At 40.9% G+C, this 17,800-nt stretch overlaps 1 protein-coding gene across 1 annotated transcript in view; it reads left to right on the top strand.

Moving 5' to 3' along the window:
- KCNT2 (potassium sodium-activated channel subfamily T member 2) overlaps positions 1–17,800 on the top strand; it is a 1,265,156-nt gene that overhangs the window by 929,370 nt on the left and 317,986 nt on the right. The window contains exon 22 of the mRNA XM_040359820.1: positions 3,790–3,901. Coding sequence (XP_040215754.1) covers positions 3,790–3,901 — 112 coding nt within the window. The remainder of the gene's footprint in view (positions 1–3,789; positions 3,902–17,800) is intronic.

Here is a 17,800-nt window from a genome sequence, read left to right as displayed (position 1 = left end):
CCCCCTTCCGAGGCTTCCGATGCTTCATATTTCTTCCTTCTGGAGCCATATTCTTCTTCATTCTTGCTGGAGCTGGAGCCATATCCTTCTTCATTCTTGCTGGAACTGGAGCCAATCACGGCGAGCGATGTATTCTATTAATGAATACAAAGCCTGCTTGGATTGGCAGAATCTGTAACATCATCAGCCCACGCCTCTCTGACTCTCAATGCCAATCGAAGCAGGCTACTGTATGTAGCCTGCTCATATTGGCAGAGGTTGTTACTCCAATCCGAGCAGGCTCTGTATTCATTTGAATACATCGCTCACTGGGATTGGCTAAGCGGTATATACTGTAGGTAGACAAAGCTACATACAGTATTACCACACATCCAACAGGCATGTGAGCAGCTAACCCGACGTATAAGACAACCCCTGCTTTTTGGCCAGTTTTTTTAAGTGTAAAAGGTAGTGTTATACGCCAGCAAATACAGTATATAAAATCTAAGAATTACTATAGTATGGAAATTGTTATAATGGGTCCATCTTAAGAAGAAGATGGAAAGATGAAAAAATATATATCTTTCTATTAAAGAGGGGAATGCTCCTAGGGAGTTTTGGTAATTGATCAATCTTTATGTTCTGACTGCCTATTTAATTTCTGTAGGCCCTAAAATGTATATAAGGTCAGTACAAATACTGTAATGTGATATTTGAAAATATCACAAACAGCACAGGCATACTTACAATTACACCGAAATACACATTCTGCTACTCCTCTTGAGTATGGTGATACCACATGTGTGAGACTTTTTACAGCCTATGCACACAGAGAGACCTAAAATCCAAAGAGAAGCTTAAGGCTTGCCAGGGGTGTAAATTACACATCCTGGCTACCTATCACATTTTTGGAAAAGTTTTTTGAAAAACATGGAAAAAAAATTAAATTGTATATATTTTTTTCACACAAATGTATCAATAAAGACGATATTTATAACACACAGCATAGACATACTTAGAATTTCACCTCAAAAAAACCTTCTGCTACTCCTCCTGATGTCATTACAACATGTGTGAAACTTTTTCACAGACTAACTACGTAGAGATGCCCAAGATCCAAAAAGCACCTTAAGACTTTAGGAGCATAAATGACCTAATTTTCTGACTACGTATCATACTCTTGGAGGCACCAGGAAAGTAGGAAACATCTAAGAGGAATAGGGAGTTTTTTGAAAATATCACTTTTTTGCCACAAGATTTTGGAAAATGTGGAAAGAACTTTTTTTTTTTTTTAAATGCAAAGTTTTGCAATTAATAAGATATTTCTAATACACGGCATAGGCACACTTAGAAATACACCTCAAAACACATTCTGCTAGTTCTTGTCAATGTTTCAATGTACCAGACATTAAAACCCATGTATCACAAAAAAATCAACCAACACTATATAAAACAATGTACAGTACTGTAATGGTCGCCTTTGTGCGAGTGGTCAATGAATATAGCATAGCGTAGCTTCACCTACAGCCGTCCCTGTTCCTAATTTTTGCGATGTTCGAGAGTTATGGCACAAACCAAACTGGGGGTTGTTTGGCCAATCTCTAATGTTCAGACGACACATCAATCACCCAGCTCATGGGTACATGCTTGGTGAGCCCGAGTCACACATGAGTTGTTTGATTGCAAAGGACGTATGCGTACATTAACCCGCATCAGCAAAGAAGCTAATTGAAATAATAAACATGTTATACTTACCTGCTCTGTGCAATGGAGCTGTCTGCTCCTCTTCCTCTGCGAACGTGCTCCTGAGTCAGGCTGTGTCTGTCCATAGATGCACACAGCGCAACTCCATCCCTCCCCCTGCTCCCTCCTCACAGGATTTTATTGACAGGCTCTTAGTAAAGCCTGTGAATGCAGGAAGAGAGCAGAGTAGGGCTGCCAGCAGAAACAGCACCGGATGGAGAGTTTTGTCAAGCATGTTTTTAGAGAGGGGGACGCACAGTAAGTGGTGAAACTTTTTTTTATCTTAATGCCGGGAATGCATTAAGGTAAAATAAAATTTAACTTTGGAACCACTTTCATATTTTAATATCCCCAGCTTAGAACCATTTTCCACCTGAACAATGGGTGACCCCCCCCCTTTTCATTCACCTAAACACAGACGGTGGTCCTACCCTAACTGCCCTTGTCTATCTACTAAATCTCTCCCTACTCCTCTCCCCTGTCTCCTTTCCCCTCATCTATTACACTTTCCCTCCTCCTCTCCTATATATCCTTACTCTGTTCTCTACTCCAAAGAACACTGAGCATTCCTTAAAGGGGAGTTCCAGCCATTTGTATGTTTATTAAAAGTCAGCAGCAACAAAAAGTGTAGCTGCTGGCTTTTAATAAACAGGCACTTACCTGCTCCAGCGCTCCAGCGACGCGCCGGCCGGGGCTCCGCTCCTCTCCCCCCCTCCCCGGCCGGCGTCTTCATCTTCAGTGTGGGCACCCGGCCGTGACAGCTTTCGGCTTCACGGCCGGGCACCCACTGCGCATGCGCGAGCGCGAGCGGCGCGGCACTGCGCATGCGCGAGCGGTGCGGCCCGGCGCCGCGCCCTGTAATTGGCCAGGAGATCGCCTAGGACCTGTGACGTGTCCTAGGCGATCGCCTACAGCAGCCACTTCCTGAAGGCGACTAAGCTTAGTCGCCTACAGGAAGGAGGAAGTGGGACAGGAAGTCCCACTCGTGCTGAAGCCCCCACTCCCCCCCAAAAAAAATGACATGCCAAATGTGGCATGTAAGGGGGAGAGGAGTGGGTTAAGAGGAAGTTCCAAATTTGGGTGGAACTCCTCTTTAAGGGTCCTACAAAATTACAATACCAGAGAATTGGAACACTGAAGCTTAATCACCCCTTGACTAGCCTATGAAGCTCCACATTGTTAACTTGGGGAGAGACAAGTGTGTGGCAACTAAATTGGCGAAGAATGCATCTTTTACACACTTCTTTTTTTCTCTTCTTCTTCTCTGTCTTATACAAACTGTTCCTCATTATCTCCTTTACTTGCCACAAAGATAGAGATTATTCTTATTGTTGGCTTTGTTTTACCTTTTACTAGTAAAGATTGATCCTGATAATGCAGCACAATGGTACAGCTTTGATGTTTTCTATTCTTGTTGTACTATTAAAATTTAAATAAAGAATGCAAAAAAAAATGGAAGACAGGCCAGAACACTGTTACTCTATAACAATAAGTGCCTGAAAAATAACCTTTTTCATGCAGGATTTTTTTAAATAGAAATTGCAGACTTAAAAAGATTGACATTTAGGTTATTTAAAGGGGTTGTAAAGGTTTGGCTTTTATTTTCTAAATTGGTTCCTTTAAGCTAGTGCATTGTTGGTTCGCTTACCTTTTCCTTCGATTTCCCTTCTAAATGTTTTTTTTCTTTGTTTGAATTTCTCACTTCCTGTTTATCCTCAGTAAGCTTTCCACCATCCGAGCCATTCTGGCTGGGGGGTTAGTCAGCCAGAACAGCTTACTGAGGAGGAACAGGAAGTGAGAAATTCAGACAAAGAAAACAAAGAAAAAGAACATTTAGAAGGGAAATTTAAGGAAAGGGTTAGTGAACTAACAATGCAGTAGCTTAAAGTAACCTCTTTAGAAAATAACAAACAAATCTTTACAACCCCTTTAAACATGACCTACATTAAAGTGTTATAATAAACCATATTACATTTTACATTTTCAGAATATGTTTCCTCTTTGTTTAACAACCTAAGCATACAAGTGTATACCAACCATGTAATTTTCTGTATTTCTGTTTATTAGGTTATTTCCAAGTCTCAGCATCATCACAGAGCTAACACATCCAGCAAACATGAGATTTATGCAATTTAGGGCCAAGGACTGTTATTCATTAGCTCTTTCTAAGTTGGAGAAGGTAAGGATAAATAAAACACATACTGTGTCTAGTAGTTTTGTGTCTTTTAGGGCAGGTTCAACACATGTACGGCCGCAGTTTCGTGCCTAGGGTCCGGTGCAGTTCAGGTACAATTCAGGTCTGAATTTTAACCTGAATTCACACCTGAACTAGACCCAAAGTTGCACTGGACCCTTTTTCAATCCAGACTGCGAGCCGGACATACTTGCCAGCCATGTGAATTGGATGCGGAAAAACCTGCATACAATTCGCATATGTGTAAACTCAGCCTTAATATCTGTTAACCAAGACATTGTTGGATAGCTTTGTTCAAACATAAAGTGTACAGAGTCAGTCTCTGTGACTGTACATTTTGAGCACTGTGACTGGTCATAGAGAGACCTCCTCTTGCAACAGAAGAAAATGGAACCTATGAATGAATGAATGAGTCATTAATTGGTTTAAAAGCAAAACACAGATCACCGCAGCAGCAGATAAGGATAGGTTTTAAACTTTTCATCCTTCATTCTTTCATATACATCTGATCCTCTTCTTTTATTTATTTTTTATAAATCTTTTTATTTATTTTCTTTTTTTCTATCTGATCTTATTTTTACCTCTCTATGTGACCTGAATATTAACCTATCACCTCCCTTACACTGCACAATAACCCTCTCATATCTATCCTCCCAGTGTATTTGACTCACTTTGGCGTGTCTACTTTCCAAAAAGGGGAATGTTTGTACTGTCCTGGCATTGTTAATTCTATTTTTTTTTTATTTTTTTCCCTTTATATTGAAAAAAAAACTGCTAATAAATACCATAAAAATATTGTCTAAAAAATTGTCTAAAAAAATCTTCAAAATGTATTTGTGTACAGTGTTGCATGATGGAGTGATTGCAAATCAAACTATCACACCACTGTAAAATAGCTTGAGAATAAAGGGGTATTACAGGCTGGTACTCCTTAAGTGGTTAAGCTCTGATCAAATCCCTATCTAGTCTTCTAGCAATTACTATATAGGGACTAAATAGTTTTTCAATTATTTTCAGATATGGTGGTAAAAGAAGTCAGTTTGATGTAAATAATGTTGTAAAAATGTGTTCTCATATCTTTGTTAAAGTTCAAAAGAGTTTTCAGTTTAACCCTTTCATGCCTAAGCTTATTTCTGACATTTGTTGCTTATAAGTTAAAATCTGTATTTTTTGCTCTAAAATTACTTAGAACCCCCAACCATTAAATAAATATTTTTTACAGAGACCCTAGAGAATAAAATCGTGATCATTGCAATTTTTTTATGTAACACGGTATTTGCGCAGCCATCTTTCAAACACAATTTTTGGGGAAAAAATACACTTTAATGAATAAAAAAACAGTAAAGTTAGCCTAATTTTTGGTATAATGTGAAAGATTATGTTACGCTGAGTAAATAAATATTTAACACGTTGTGCTTTGAAATTGCACACACTCGTGGAATGGCGACAAACAATGGTACTTAAAAATCTTCATAGGCGACGTTTAAAAAAAAATGTAATGGTTACCAAGTTAGAGTTACAAAGGAGGTCTTTTACTAGAATTATTGCTCTGACTCTGACGATTGCGATGATATGTCACATGTGTGATTTGAACAAAGTTTGCGGGCATGGCTTACGTATGTGTTTTCTTTGCTGCTTTAGAAATAAAAACATTTTCTTATTTTTATTTTTTTAACTTTGTCCCTTTTAAAAAAAAAGTCTGATCACTTTTATTGCTGTCACAAGGAATGTAAACATTCCATGTGACAGTAATAGGCAGTGACAGGTACTCTTTATGGAGGGATCAGGGGTATAAAAGACTCCAAATCGTTCCTTTGCACCTAAAAGTATTCAGATCACCAAAATCTGTGTTTCTGAATACTGTAAACCGGAAGTGATGTTGTGACGTTGCTTTCGGAAATTTACATTGAAGACTCAATCGGAGCCGAATCCGGGTTCGTACGGGTCTCAGCCTAGGTGACGGACATGCCCAATGGTGGCTTGGGTCTCCCGGTGGGACGGGAGACCTAGGAAGAGTGGCAGAAGGTGGAAGGAGTGGGGTGTCCCCTCCCTTTCCTTTAGGATAACAGCCAAGCGGCTTTTAGAAGCATCAGTTGTTATGACTAAAAAGCCAACCGCCTGCAGCAAAAATCCTTCTCTGAAGCTGCCAACAGGGGACATGTTTTTTTTTTAAACAGGCTGTGACCGCTTTAGAAAGAAAATAAGTGTAATACTTTGCACACCTTTTGATGCACCTGGAATGTATTTAGCAGATTTAAACTGAGGTTCAACTGGGCTTTATGTGGGACCATTGAATGGGTCTAAATTAAATACTGAGTGCCTTCTGCTGGAAAATTAAACTGCTGGTATTCAAAGGACACACTATACAGTGCCTAACCAAGGCTCCTGATGTCAGGCATGCAAATAACTGGGACCAACATCTGTACATGTAAAAAGCTGGCAGGTATTTTTGATCCTGCCTGTTCACTTACATCCCTCTAAGGCCTTGTACACACGACCGAGGAACTCATCCTAAATGAAACATTGTTTTCCTCGACGAGTTCCTTGTCAGGCTTGTCGAGAATCTTGACAAGCTTTCTTTGCGTACACACTGTCAAGACAAAATATTGTCGTTCTCAAACGCGGTAACGTACAATATGTAGCACTATAAAGGGGAAGTTCGATTCCACTGGCACAACCCTTGGGGCTGCTTTTGCTAATCTCATGTTACTGCGTGTTAAGTAAAAGTTTGGTAAGAGACGATTTGCGCTTTTCAGTCTGTTACAGCGTGACAGATGTGCTATCTCTATTACCGAAGGTGCGCTCCCGTCTCATACTTTATTCTGAGCATGCGCGGGTTTCTAAGCATAAACACAAACGTGTTTCTCATCGTAAACCAGCCCGACGAGAAACACGACAAGGAAATTGAGACTCCCGACGAGAAAAAAGAGAACTTGTTCTTTTTCTTGTTGAGTTCCACGACAGTTTTCTCGATGAAAAACATACACACGACCGTTTTCCTTGGCAAAAAAGCTCTGCCACCAAGTTTCTTGATGGATTCTGTCGAGGAAAATGGTCGTGTGTACGAGGCCTAAGGCTGCTTTCACACTGTAGCCGCTTGAACATTAGCAGTAAAGCACTTCTCATTTTAGGGGTGCTGTTCAGGCAATATCGGGGGTTAAAAATGGGTTAAAGACACCTGTGTTGCAGCGCTTCAGAAGCAGTTTTCAGTCACTTCGGAAGCACTGCCCATTCATTCCAATAGGCAAGGGTTGTCTGAAAATTGCCCCAGTGTTAAAAGGGTCTAAAGGTGTGCCATCACCTAAAAATGAAAAAATTACTAAATACATTGCATGGGGGTCCCCTTAGGCTGCCTATAAAGTGGTACATATGTACCATGCATAGAACCTGCTGCAGCAAAACTGACATGTAAAAGATAAAAAATAAAAATTTTAATATTTCACAGCAAGCTTTCTTTATTTTGTAAACAACGGCTTGGGGAGCCAGTCTGTATGATGAGGTCACAATTTAGTGAATTTAGAACAAGTATATAGATTTTTTTGATAAATTCTGGTGTCTGGATGGCGATAACAAAGTTTTGCATCACTGTGAGCAAGCATTTTGTGAATAAGCCAAATTAACCTGTTGCTGACCAGCTGCCATTGGTGTACGAAGGCCACTTTAAGAGCGTTGGAGCCGATGCATGTGGCTGGCAGCCAGCTGTGATTGCTCCACAGAGAGCCAGAATGGGGATCTACGTTCTGACAGGGAGCAGAGAGAGATCTGCTGTTCCTAGTGATTAGCAACATCTCTCTCCTTCTCCAGTCAGTCCCCTCCCCCCACAGTTAGAATCACCTCCCAGGAAACACATTTAACCCCTTGATTGCCCCCTAGTGTTAACCACTTCTGCCAGTGCATTTTTATAGCACTAATTGCTGTATGAATGTTAATGGTTCCAAAAAAGTGTCAAAAGTGTCCGATCTGTCCGCAGCAATGTCACAGCCCCACTAAAAATTGCTGATCACTGCCGGCATGTCAAGTGAAAAAAATTAAAAATTAGAATAAAAATGCCATACATATATCCCCTATTTTGTAGATATTTTATATTTTTTTATACAAAAAAATGTAGCAGAATACATATTGCCCTAAACTGATGAATGCATTTTTTTTTTCAAGGGATATTTATTATAGCAAAAAGTAAAAAATATTTACTTATTTTTCAAAATTGTCGGCTATTTTTGTCTATAGCACAAAAAATAAAAACTGCAGAAGTTTGTGTACAATGTTGCATGACTGTGGGTAAATCCTTTTGGGGCTAAAGTGGTTAAAGTACACTCAGGCCCAGATTAACAATTTTTTGTAGATAAAGTCTGGTGTCTATTTTGCAGACTTTGCATAGAAGTAACAGGTGTGGGAAAATTGGGCCTTGGGTGGTGCCTTCACAACATAAGTCTTCACAGTTACCCTTGGAAAACACAGGATTGGACTCTGCTCTTAAAAATTATGTCACACAGGGGTAAAAAAAACTAGGCCTTGGGTGTTGGTGGTGCCTTCACACTGTAACCCTATAGAGGTACTCTTGATGAAAGCAAGAATTGACCTTCCTTTAAAAAAAATTAAAATGATATGCACCTGTCAAACAGGTGCTAAAAATTGGGACTTAAATGTTGGTGGTGCCTGCACATTGTAACCCCTCACAGTTACTCCTGGGGAGTGCAGGACTGGACCCAGATGTAAAGTAATTTAAGATTTTACACACTTGTCACACAACTCCAGAAACATTTTGCCTTGGGAGTTAATTGTGCTCATAAAATCTATACCAACAAAATTATATTTAGAGATAAAATAAACAGCCACAAAGCTAGACAGCCTAGACATTCTTGCATGCTGGGTCTCTGGCATTGTCAGGTGGCCCCGCCCTTTACCTGTAAAAGAACTGTCAACTGGGGCATTCAGCGGGAGGCCATCCCAGAAGGTGAAGCGTTTTTATTTATTTTTATTGGATTTACATCGAGGGACACTGTTCTTTTATTTTTTAATAAAGGATTTGTCAAGAACTTGTCTCTTTTTTTTATTACTTTTTGTACACTTTTTTGGTTAAAGGGTAGGAGTACTATGTACCCGGTACTTATTCACATGGGGGGGTCAAGATCTGGAGGCCCATTGTTAAAGGGGGCTTCCATATTCCAAGAAAGCCCCCCACCTGCAGACCCCCACAACCACCGGCCATGGCTGTGGGGATGAGGCCCTTTTCCCCATCAACAGCACCCCAAAGCACCCACCCTCCCAAATTGAGGGCATGTGACCTGGTATGTTCGCTCGCCCCCCTTTCCCGACTTGATGTGCTGCCCCTGCAGATCTGAAAGAATCTCTGCTCCAGTGGGGCTCCTGTCCCCTACACAGACCAGCTGAAGCACTGCATTGCATCTTTTAGCCTGACCCGTTGAATATCCCCTTGAATATTTATGGGGTACTGGTGATTCATAGGACAATTCAGCAGAAGAGTGGTAATGTGGGCCTTGCAGCTGACTGCCTTACCCAGCAATGCCAAAACATTACCTTCCACATGATGATACAGAGCTAGATTGGTCTTACGTGTAAAGAAATAGTGACTGGAAATCTGTGTGGTACAGCACATTCTGCAAATTCACGGAAGGGGGCAGAATCAACCAGATGTAAAGTCATGAGTTGCAAAGCTAACAATTTGGTCAAGCTAGAATTTAGATGCTGGGCGTGTGGGTGGCAGGGAGTGTATTTTTTTGCTGCAGCAGCTGGGGAAGAGAAATGCACCTGCTATACTCTACAGCTGGTGGTGTGCTGCTGGCATATTTTTGCAAAGACCTATAACATCATCCCTGTCAGTGGAGGCTGCTGAGAGGTCATCATAATATATAGCGGGGGTAGGGATAAAAGGTGAGGACTGAAGAGAATAAGTGTGTCCCTTTTTATGTGGCTTTCAGGTGCTGTCGCCAAGGGGCTGAGTGGTGGGAGGTTAAATGCCTTTGCAAGCATGTGGTACCCAATTGGGTGGTGGTTTTGCCATGCTTGATCTGTTTGAGGCAGAGATTGCAAATTGCAACAGTACAATTGACTGCACATGTGCTAAAAAAGGCCCACATAGCTGAGCTGTGGGAAGTGGACCAGGAGATAAGTGCTCTACAATCTGATAGAATAGGGTGGCTGCTCTTTACTGTTCCATAATTGCTGCTTCTGGAGGACATCCTGCCTCATTGGGGTTGTGCCTTCTTCTCATCTTCTTCTTCTGCTCTATCTGGCACTCAAGTAGAGTCAGTGACCTCATCATAATCATCCCCTCCATCCTCATTATTGGAGCCAACTTGGCAATAGGCTGCAGCGTGGTGGGGAAACATGACGGTCAACGTGTTGTTTATCAGTGTTAAACCCTCTCTGCAGGCTCATGTTACTCCTTTCCTCAACCTCAGAACCAACATTAGAATCAACTGATGGCTGTGCATCCTCAAGAATCAAGTGGCTGATGCTGATTGTAAAAAATTCAGTTGACTCTTCTGTGCATGATGGTGGGGCTATGGCACGAGTAGCTGTGGACATGGAGGCAGAGTAGGCAACTCTGGCAGTTGTGGTGGACTGCGAACTAGTGTTAGCTTGGGCGATAGAGGATGAGGGGATGAGGATGGTTTAGTAAGCCAGTCCACCACCTCTTCTGTGTGCAGTGGCTGGATTGCATCACCAACATCAGTAAAAAGAGACAAACGTGCCCTGCCTGAGGATGGACCATGTCCTCCTTTGTCTGTGGACACAGATGCTGCTGGCCCCCTCATTGTGGCATGGGAAACTTTGCTTCTCCTTGTTGGCCTCCCAGACATGATAGGGGGGGGCTTATTACACAAATGTATTAGGAAATGGGTGATTGGATGCACTTTATTGAATGAAATGTTTGCAGTGTTTTGCAAACAATTGAAGCTTCCTCTTTTGGGTAAAGCTTTGCTTTAGTAGGTAAAAAAGTTAGTGAATCAGGTATAAACGTACATGAGATAAAAAGGAACAGACTGGGATAGGGAGGCAGGATTTTTTATTTATTTTTGGAAATTATAAATTAAGGCCCCAACACACAACAATTTTGGCACTTTTTGGGAAGGAGGGGAGATGCAGACCTGGTTCACCATGGCAAACTGAGCAGAAAGTTCATTCCCCCCTCCAGCAGTCCCATAGTCTTCTGGGATCACAGGTCCCAGAAGACTATGGTATCTTTCACAAAGCGAAGAGCAATTCGCAGTAGGATGTGAAGCAACTACAGATGCTGGCGCCTGTACCTTAAGCTTATTGATATACAGACAGTATTTGTAGCTGCTGACTTGAATTTTTTTCTGAAGGAGCCTGGAGCTCATCTTTAAACTCTCCAACATCTGAAAAGTCATCCACTAATTTCCTTTTTCTTTTTCCTTAGAGTTTAGTCCTATTGATGATGTGCATGCAATAGAGGACCCCACTTCAGTTTCAGAGAAGCTGACCATTTTGTAAGATCTTAGGTGTATAATTAGATTGCAAAATGGAACCTCCTCTGGAGTTGTCTGAATGATTCACATGAGTCCTCCTACATATATGCCTGTTCTAGTCATAAACTATTAAGTTCTTTTAATAGTGCCTAGCTCTCATAAATGTAGATATTTTAATCTGATTGATTTCATTCTCGAGAAAGATTAATGCAGTATTCAATTTGCCATCCATTGTCATAAAAAGCTGCATCCCCTAAAATTTCTAGCTAAGATATCTTTTTTCTTTTTGTATCTCTACTTGTGATTCATGTAGGGATTTTTCATCGCTCACAATCAAACCCATTAATTTAAATTAAGCCTCATTTAGAACTGTAATCACAGGGACACAGAATTTTCTGGCAATGGATGACAAATTGAACACTGCATTAATCTCTCTTGAAAATGGAATCACTCAGTCTAAAAGATTTAAATTTATGGTAGATAGGCTGGGTTATAAGGACTCAAAAGTTTATTGGCAAACTTTTAAGATGGCTCATGTGAATAATTTGGACGGTTACAGAGGTTCTATTTTGTAATCTAGTTTTACACTAGACATGCGTAGTTTGTTTTGTTACAAAATTCGGACAACATTTTCATTATTCAGAGAGTTAGATGTATTCGAATAACAATAGTAAGGAATTTCAACGAATCCAAAATAAACTATAATGAAACAATGAAATTCATTTGTTTCATTTGGAATTGATTTTGTGAATAGCTGGTTGTTAAGCGGGAGGCCGTTGCATCCTTAATAACTATGACTCATCTGTTTTTTTGCTGACAGCAGAATGTAAACGAAAGAAGAGCTAACATTTGAGAAAAAAAACATAGCATAGCCCCCCACCCCCCCAAATTCATATCAGGCTCTTCGTGTTGGGAATGGATTTTGAGTGGAACACCACACCAAAATGTAAAAAAATAAATAAATGGTGTGCCTCCCTCCAAGTCCATACCAGACCCTTATCTGAGCAAGCAGCCTGGCAGGCAAGGCCTCCTATACCAAACCGGGCCACATACCCTCTACATGGGGGATTTTTTGGGGGATGGGGACTTCCCCCAAAGCACCTTGTTGTAGGTTATTGGAATATAAAAGCTCCTTTTAGCAAGGAGACCCACAGAAACCACCCCCATGGAAAGAAAATTATATAACAAACATGTCACACTTACCCACACTGTGCAATTAATTTTGCACAGAGTGGCCCTGGTCCTCCTCTTTCAGGGTCCCCCAGCGGTGCTAGTAGCTCCTCCACCATTTGGTAAACCACCCAGCAGATGCACTCTGCTTGGGGGTACCCATGCGGGCAGGCTCTTGAGTCCAGCTTTTGCGTCCATAGATACAGAAAGCTGGACTCGGCCCTACCCCCCCGGCGCCCACATCGAGCCAATAGCTGCTATCAATCTATCCAATCAAGAGCCAAGACCCTGGCCAGAGAGGGTGTGTGCGTCTCTGGTGTGGGAACGAACAGGCTCAGGTGAGTAAAACAGGGGGGGGGGCTGGGGCTTCTCATTGACAGAAGTTTTTATGTTTTTTCACCTTAATGCATAGGATGCAACCCCTTTAAGGGGGGTAGATCCTTCCAGGGCTGAAGTGGTTAAAGAAGGTGTCAGATACCATAATCGGAAGTGACTTGAACAAATATAAAAGTTGAGGTAGGAGTACCATCCTAAAGGCCGAACAGCCGGTCCATAATAGTTCACATTAAGAAAGTTCCCGCAGTTTGGATCGAATGATATCCAAGAAGGGATGATAGTTCACTGCATACAAGTTTTTTGTACTGGGAGTTAGGCCAGGTTCACACCAGAAAAAAGTGCAGGGACTTGTTTTTCCCCGCACTAAAATCAGATCACATGGGTGTTCTCACCTATGCGATCGGATTCCTGTGCGAGATCACACTGCGATCTCGATCGGGTGTCATTAACAATGTAATTAACACAGCAGGTCGCAGAAGGATGTGTGAACTGCCTGCGGGAGAGGAGTGATGCGATAACCAGCTTAAAAGCGCTGGTTCCCACATCAGTGTGAACCTAGTGTTAGAGTGATACCTAAATATTTAATTCCCTCTGTTTTCCAGATATGATTAAACATAGCTGCCTCAGTTCACTTTTTTATTTGTCATAATATTATATATCTATGATGAGGGGCTTCTAAATGTAAAATGCCCTGGGCCCACCAAGCTCTAAATCTGGAACTAAGTACTGTACGTGTGCATGCACCTTGACTTGTTAGCAAGAATATAATTAAGAGACCTTTTTTTCTTTTATCAAAACTTTGTAAAACCTAAAAAAGAAAACTAAAACAATATATGCATCCCTTTAAATAATTGCTCTTTTTTGTGAAATCAATAAGCAATTGTTGGTCTTACAAATGAACTGGGCTATAAAAAAAGCAATTTATGAAGCTGCTGTGCTTGTGTGAATGAGCTCATCAAATATTAATAAGAGGCCATATACTCATTTTTTCCCATTATGCTCAAACACATCCTTGATTTACAAGCAATTAAACAGGTTTGAAGGCGATCTAAATTTGTCCAATTAATTATTTATCCAAATGTGTAATGAAATAGCTGGGCGGCTAATGGACTGGAGAGCTTAACATTTATTTTTCCATCTGTTGCTTCGTATAAAAGGCACTTTTGGTGAAAATAAGTAGCAGATGAATCACCTTGAAATTCCTTTAATTTCCTCCCTGTAATTACAGCTAAATATTCAAGGCTTCTACATTAAACAACACTTCTGATGTGTCCTTTAATGACTTATGAGACTAAGTAATAAATAAAAAGATATCTTCAGATTTGATGCTATTAAATGTTTAATTTTATGCAGGAATCTTTTTCAAACAAATCTGTCATTTTTCTTACATATACTATTATTCCCTTTCTCACATCGTATGAGTTATTTACTAGTCATATAAATGGCATTAAACATTTACAATTAATATTATCTTTTTTGTTGTTGTAAATAACAAGTCCATAAAAAACAGCTATTTCACTTTTGGGTGAATGCCAGTGGGTTGAAGCATACTTTAACTTTGCCTCAACTTAGCACAGTAACAGATTTGATTGACAGCAAGTACTATTGGGGAAAAATACCTTTCAAACACTTCCTAAAAGCCTTAAAGTGACTATCATGAGGATCGTATGGGGGCTGCCATTGCTAGACTCCTTCTGAAAATGTAAGTCTAACTTAAAGCGGACCTTCAGTATTTTTTTCAACTTTCCATCTATTAAATCTTCTACCCTTGTTGTTTTAACTTTGGGTAGTAAAACATTTATTTTCTGCCAGTAAATACCTTATACAGCCCACTTCCCGTTTCTTGTCTAGGCTTATGACATCATGCACAGCTCTCTCACTCCCTCTCATGAGAGTTTGCCAGGAAGGGAGGGGGGATGAGTCATACGAGAGCCAAAGAGAGCTGCAGGGCTGCAGAGCAGGAGGTGTGCATCTGTGTAAATCCAAGAAGTGAATAGGCAGAAGCTTCAGCTGACCACAGTTAAAATGGATGCAGCCAGACCTAGTGGATGGAGATTTCTGCAGCATATTTGGCAGTACAGAATAACAGCATTTATAAAAATAATATGCAAAGTGGTTGGCGGAAAGCTTCATAATGGCAAATATGTTTCATATTACAAATTATGTGAGCAGACTACAGTTCCCCTTTAAGTACTTCTGATTAATACCAAAAATATAAACAATTATAAATTAAAAACATTTAGGCTGGGTTCACACCTATGCAAATTGGCAATTTTCAGAACATTTTAAAATCTATTACTTTCAATTAGTCTGGTTAACATTAGGGATAAGCTTCGAGTTCGAGTCAAACTCATGTTCAACTCGAACATTGCCTGTTCGCTGAACAGAGAACAATTTAGGGTGTTCACGGCAAATTTCCTATCTGGGGGGGTGTAAAGTATGCATGTGAAATAGCGCATGTTTCCCATACTTAGAACTGTCTCTGCAGGAAAGTGTCATTTCTGAAGGAAGAAAAGTCACTTAAGAATGACTCGTACTCGTATAATGAATTGTCAGCTCCCGGGAATTCAGAGAGAATTCATTTAAAAAAAAAGGGGGGGGGGGTCCCCCCAAATTCAATTACCAGGCCCTTCAGGTCTGATATGGATATTAAGGGGAACCCTGCCGTCAATTTAAAAAAAAATGACGTGGGGTTCCCCCCAAATATCCATTCCAGACTCTTCAGGTCTGGTGTGGATTTTAAGGGGTACTCCACCCCAGATTTAAAAAAAATGGCGTGGAGTTCCCCCAAAAATCCACACCAGACCCCTTATCCAAACACGTAACCTGGCCGGCCGCATCAGAATCTAACAAAGGGGACCCCCAGATCCTGCCCCCCATGTGAATTGGTAATGGGGTACATTGTACCCCTACCATTTCACGAACAAAGTGTAAATGATTGTAAAAAAACACACACACCGTGGAAAAAAAGTCATTTATTTAAAAGAAAAAAAAAATCCACTCTCGGTCCCCGCTCCAACATTGTCGGTATCCAGCGACGGGTGCCCTCCTCCCTGCCGGGGTCCAGCGATGAGAAGATCCCTATATTTGGAGGAGAGTTCCTCTCTTCCTTATAATTGTTTTTGTTTTTATGTATCTTATGATGGGATTGTGAGTCACTGTTGTTCGACTTAGGAAACTATTTACCTACCCCACTTGTTTCTTTAAAGATCCATCCAGGTCGGGATCCACCGGAGACAGCCCGGCGAATGACGCGGCTGGAGCTAGTGACATTTCTTTTATAGGTGAGGTGGAGCCACCCGTCACGTGAACCCGCCCCCTCTGACACAGAGTGTGCGTCAGAGGGCGCAGGGTCACGTGAAATGTCACTAGCTCCAGCCGCAGAGAGGAGATCACCCGTCGCTGGATACTGACAACGTGGGAGCGGGGACCAAGAGTGGATTAACACCGCTGGATCCTTTTTTTTTTTTTTTTAATAAAGGACTTTTTTCAACGGAGTGTGTTGGTATGGGTAAAATGTACCACATTACCAATTCCCATAGGGGGGGCAGGATCTGGGGGTCCCCTTTGTTAAGGGGTCTTCCAGATTCTGATAATCCTCCCGCCTGCAGACCCCCACAACCACCGGCCAGGGTTGTGGGGATGAGGCCCTTGTCCCCATCAACATGGGGACATCCTCCCCATGTTGAGGGCATGTGGCCTGGTATGGTTCAGGAGGGGGGGGCGCTCACTCGTCCACCCTTCTTTTCTGCGGCCGGCCAGGTTACGTGCTCGGATAACGGGTCTGGTGTGGATTTTTGGGGAACACGCCATTTTTTTTTTAAATTTGGGATGGAGTTCCCCTTAAAATCCACACCAGACCTGAAGGGTCTGAGCAAATTTCAGTTTTATTATTATTATTATTATTATTATTATTATTATTATTATTATTATTATTTGTTATAATTATTTATACTTATTTATTATATTATAATTTATGATTTTGTTTTTCAAACTTTATCATACCCGGGATGTCTACTAGACTCTTGTTTGGACAGATTTAAGAGAGTTATTCCTAATAATTGCAGGCCTACAATATAAAACGCCAAATTTTCATGCAAAATAATGGTACCGCTTTCAGCGCCTAAAATTTGACATAATCATACCGCTAGGGAGGTAAAGGGGACATACATGTACGCCCTTTTGCCCAGCCGTGCCATTTTCTCGACATATATCGTCGTGCGGCAGTCCCTAACTGGTTAAACATTATTAAAATCACTGCTCCTCAAAAAACAGCTTTTTTTTTTGCATTGATACATGTCCCCTGGGGCAGGACCCAGGTCCCCAAACACTTGTTATGGCAATAACTTGCATATAAGCTTTTAAAATGAGCACTTTTGATTTTTCATGTTCATGTCCCATAGACTTTAAAGGTGTTCGTACAATTTTTGTTGCCTGTTCGCACGTTCTGGTGTGAACCGAACCGTGTGGGTGTTCGGCTCATCCCTAGTGGTGGGGTGGTTGACGTCAAACCATATACATATATATATATATATATATATATATATATATATATATATATTCACGCACACACACACATTTTTTTTCTTTAACTAAAGTGAGGAAATGCTGCCCTCTACCTCTACTCTACTTATTTTTGTGGAAAATCTAACTATCACAGAGTTATTTCTAAAATCAAATAGTGCAGCACTATAATACAAATTATGACCACAAATCTCATGTGAAATCATAAACATATAATGTAAGTGAACACAAATGTCTTTTTTGGCTTAGTATCACAGGCTTTATTTGTGCTACCACCTTGCTTTATGATATACACCTAAAGGAGGGCTACATTGGGAGTACATTGCATTGGATTAAATAACAGGAAAATCAAGAGTATTATTATGATCAATTCTCAAAACTGACGTGTTTCACCAGTTAA

This window comes from Rana temporaria, chromosome 7 (genome assembly GCF_905171775.1).
Source record: "Rana temporaria chromosome 7, aRanTem1.1, whole genome shotgun sequence".
Taxonomy (NCBI): domain Eukaryota; kingdom Metazoa; phylum Chordata; class Amphibia; order Anura; family Ranidae; genus Rana; species Rana temporaria.
This window is presented reverse-complemented; position numbering and strand designations above follow the sequence as displayed.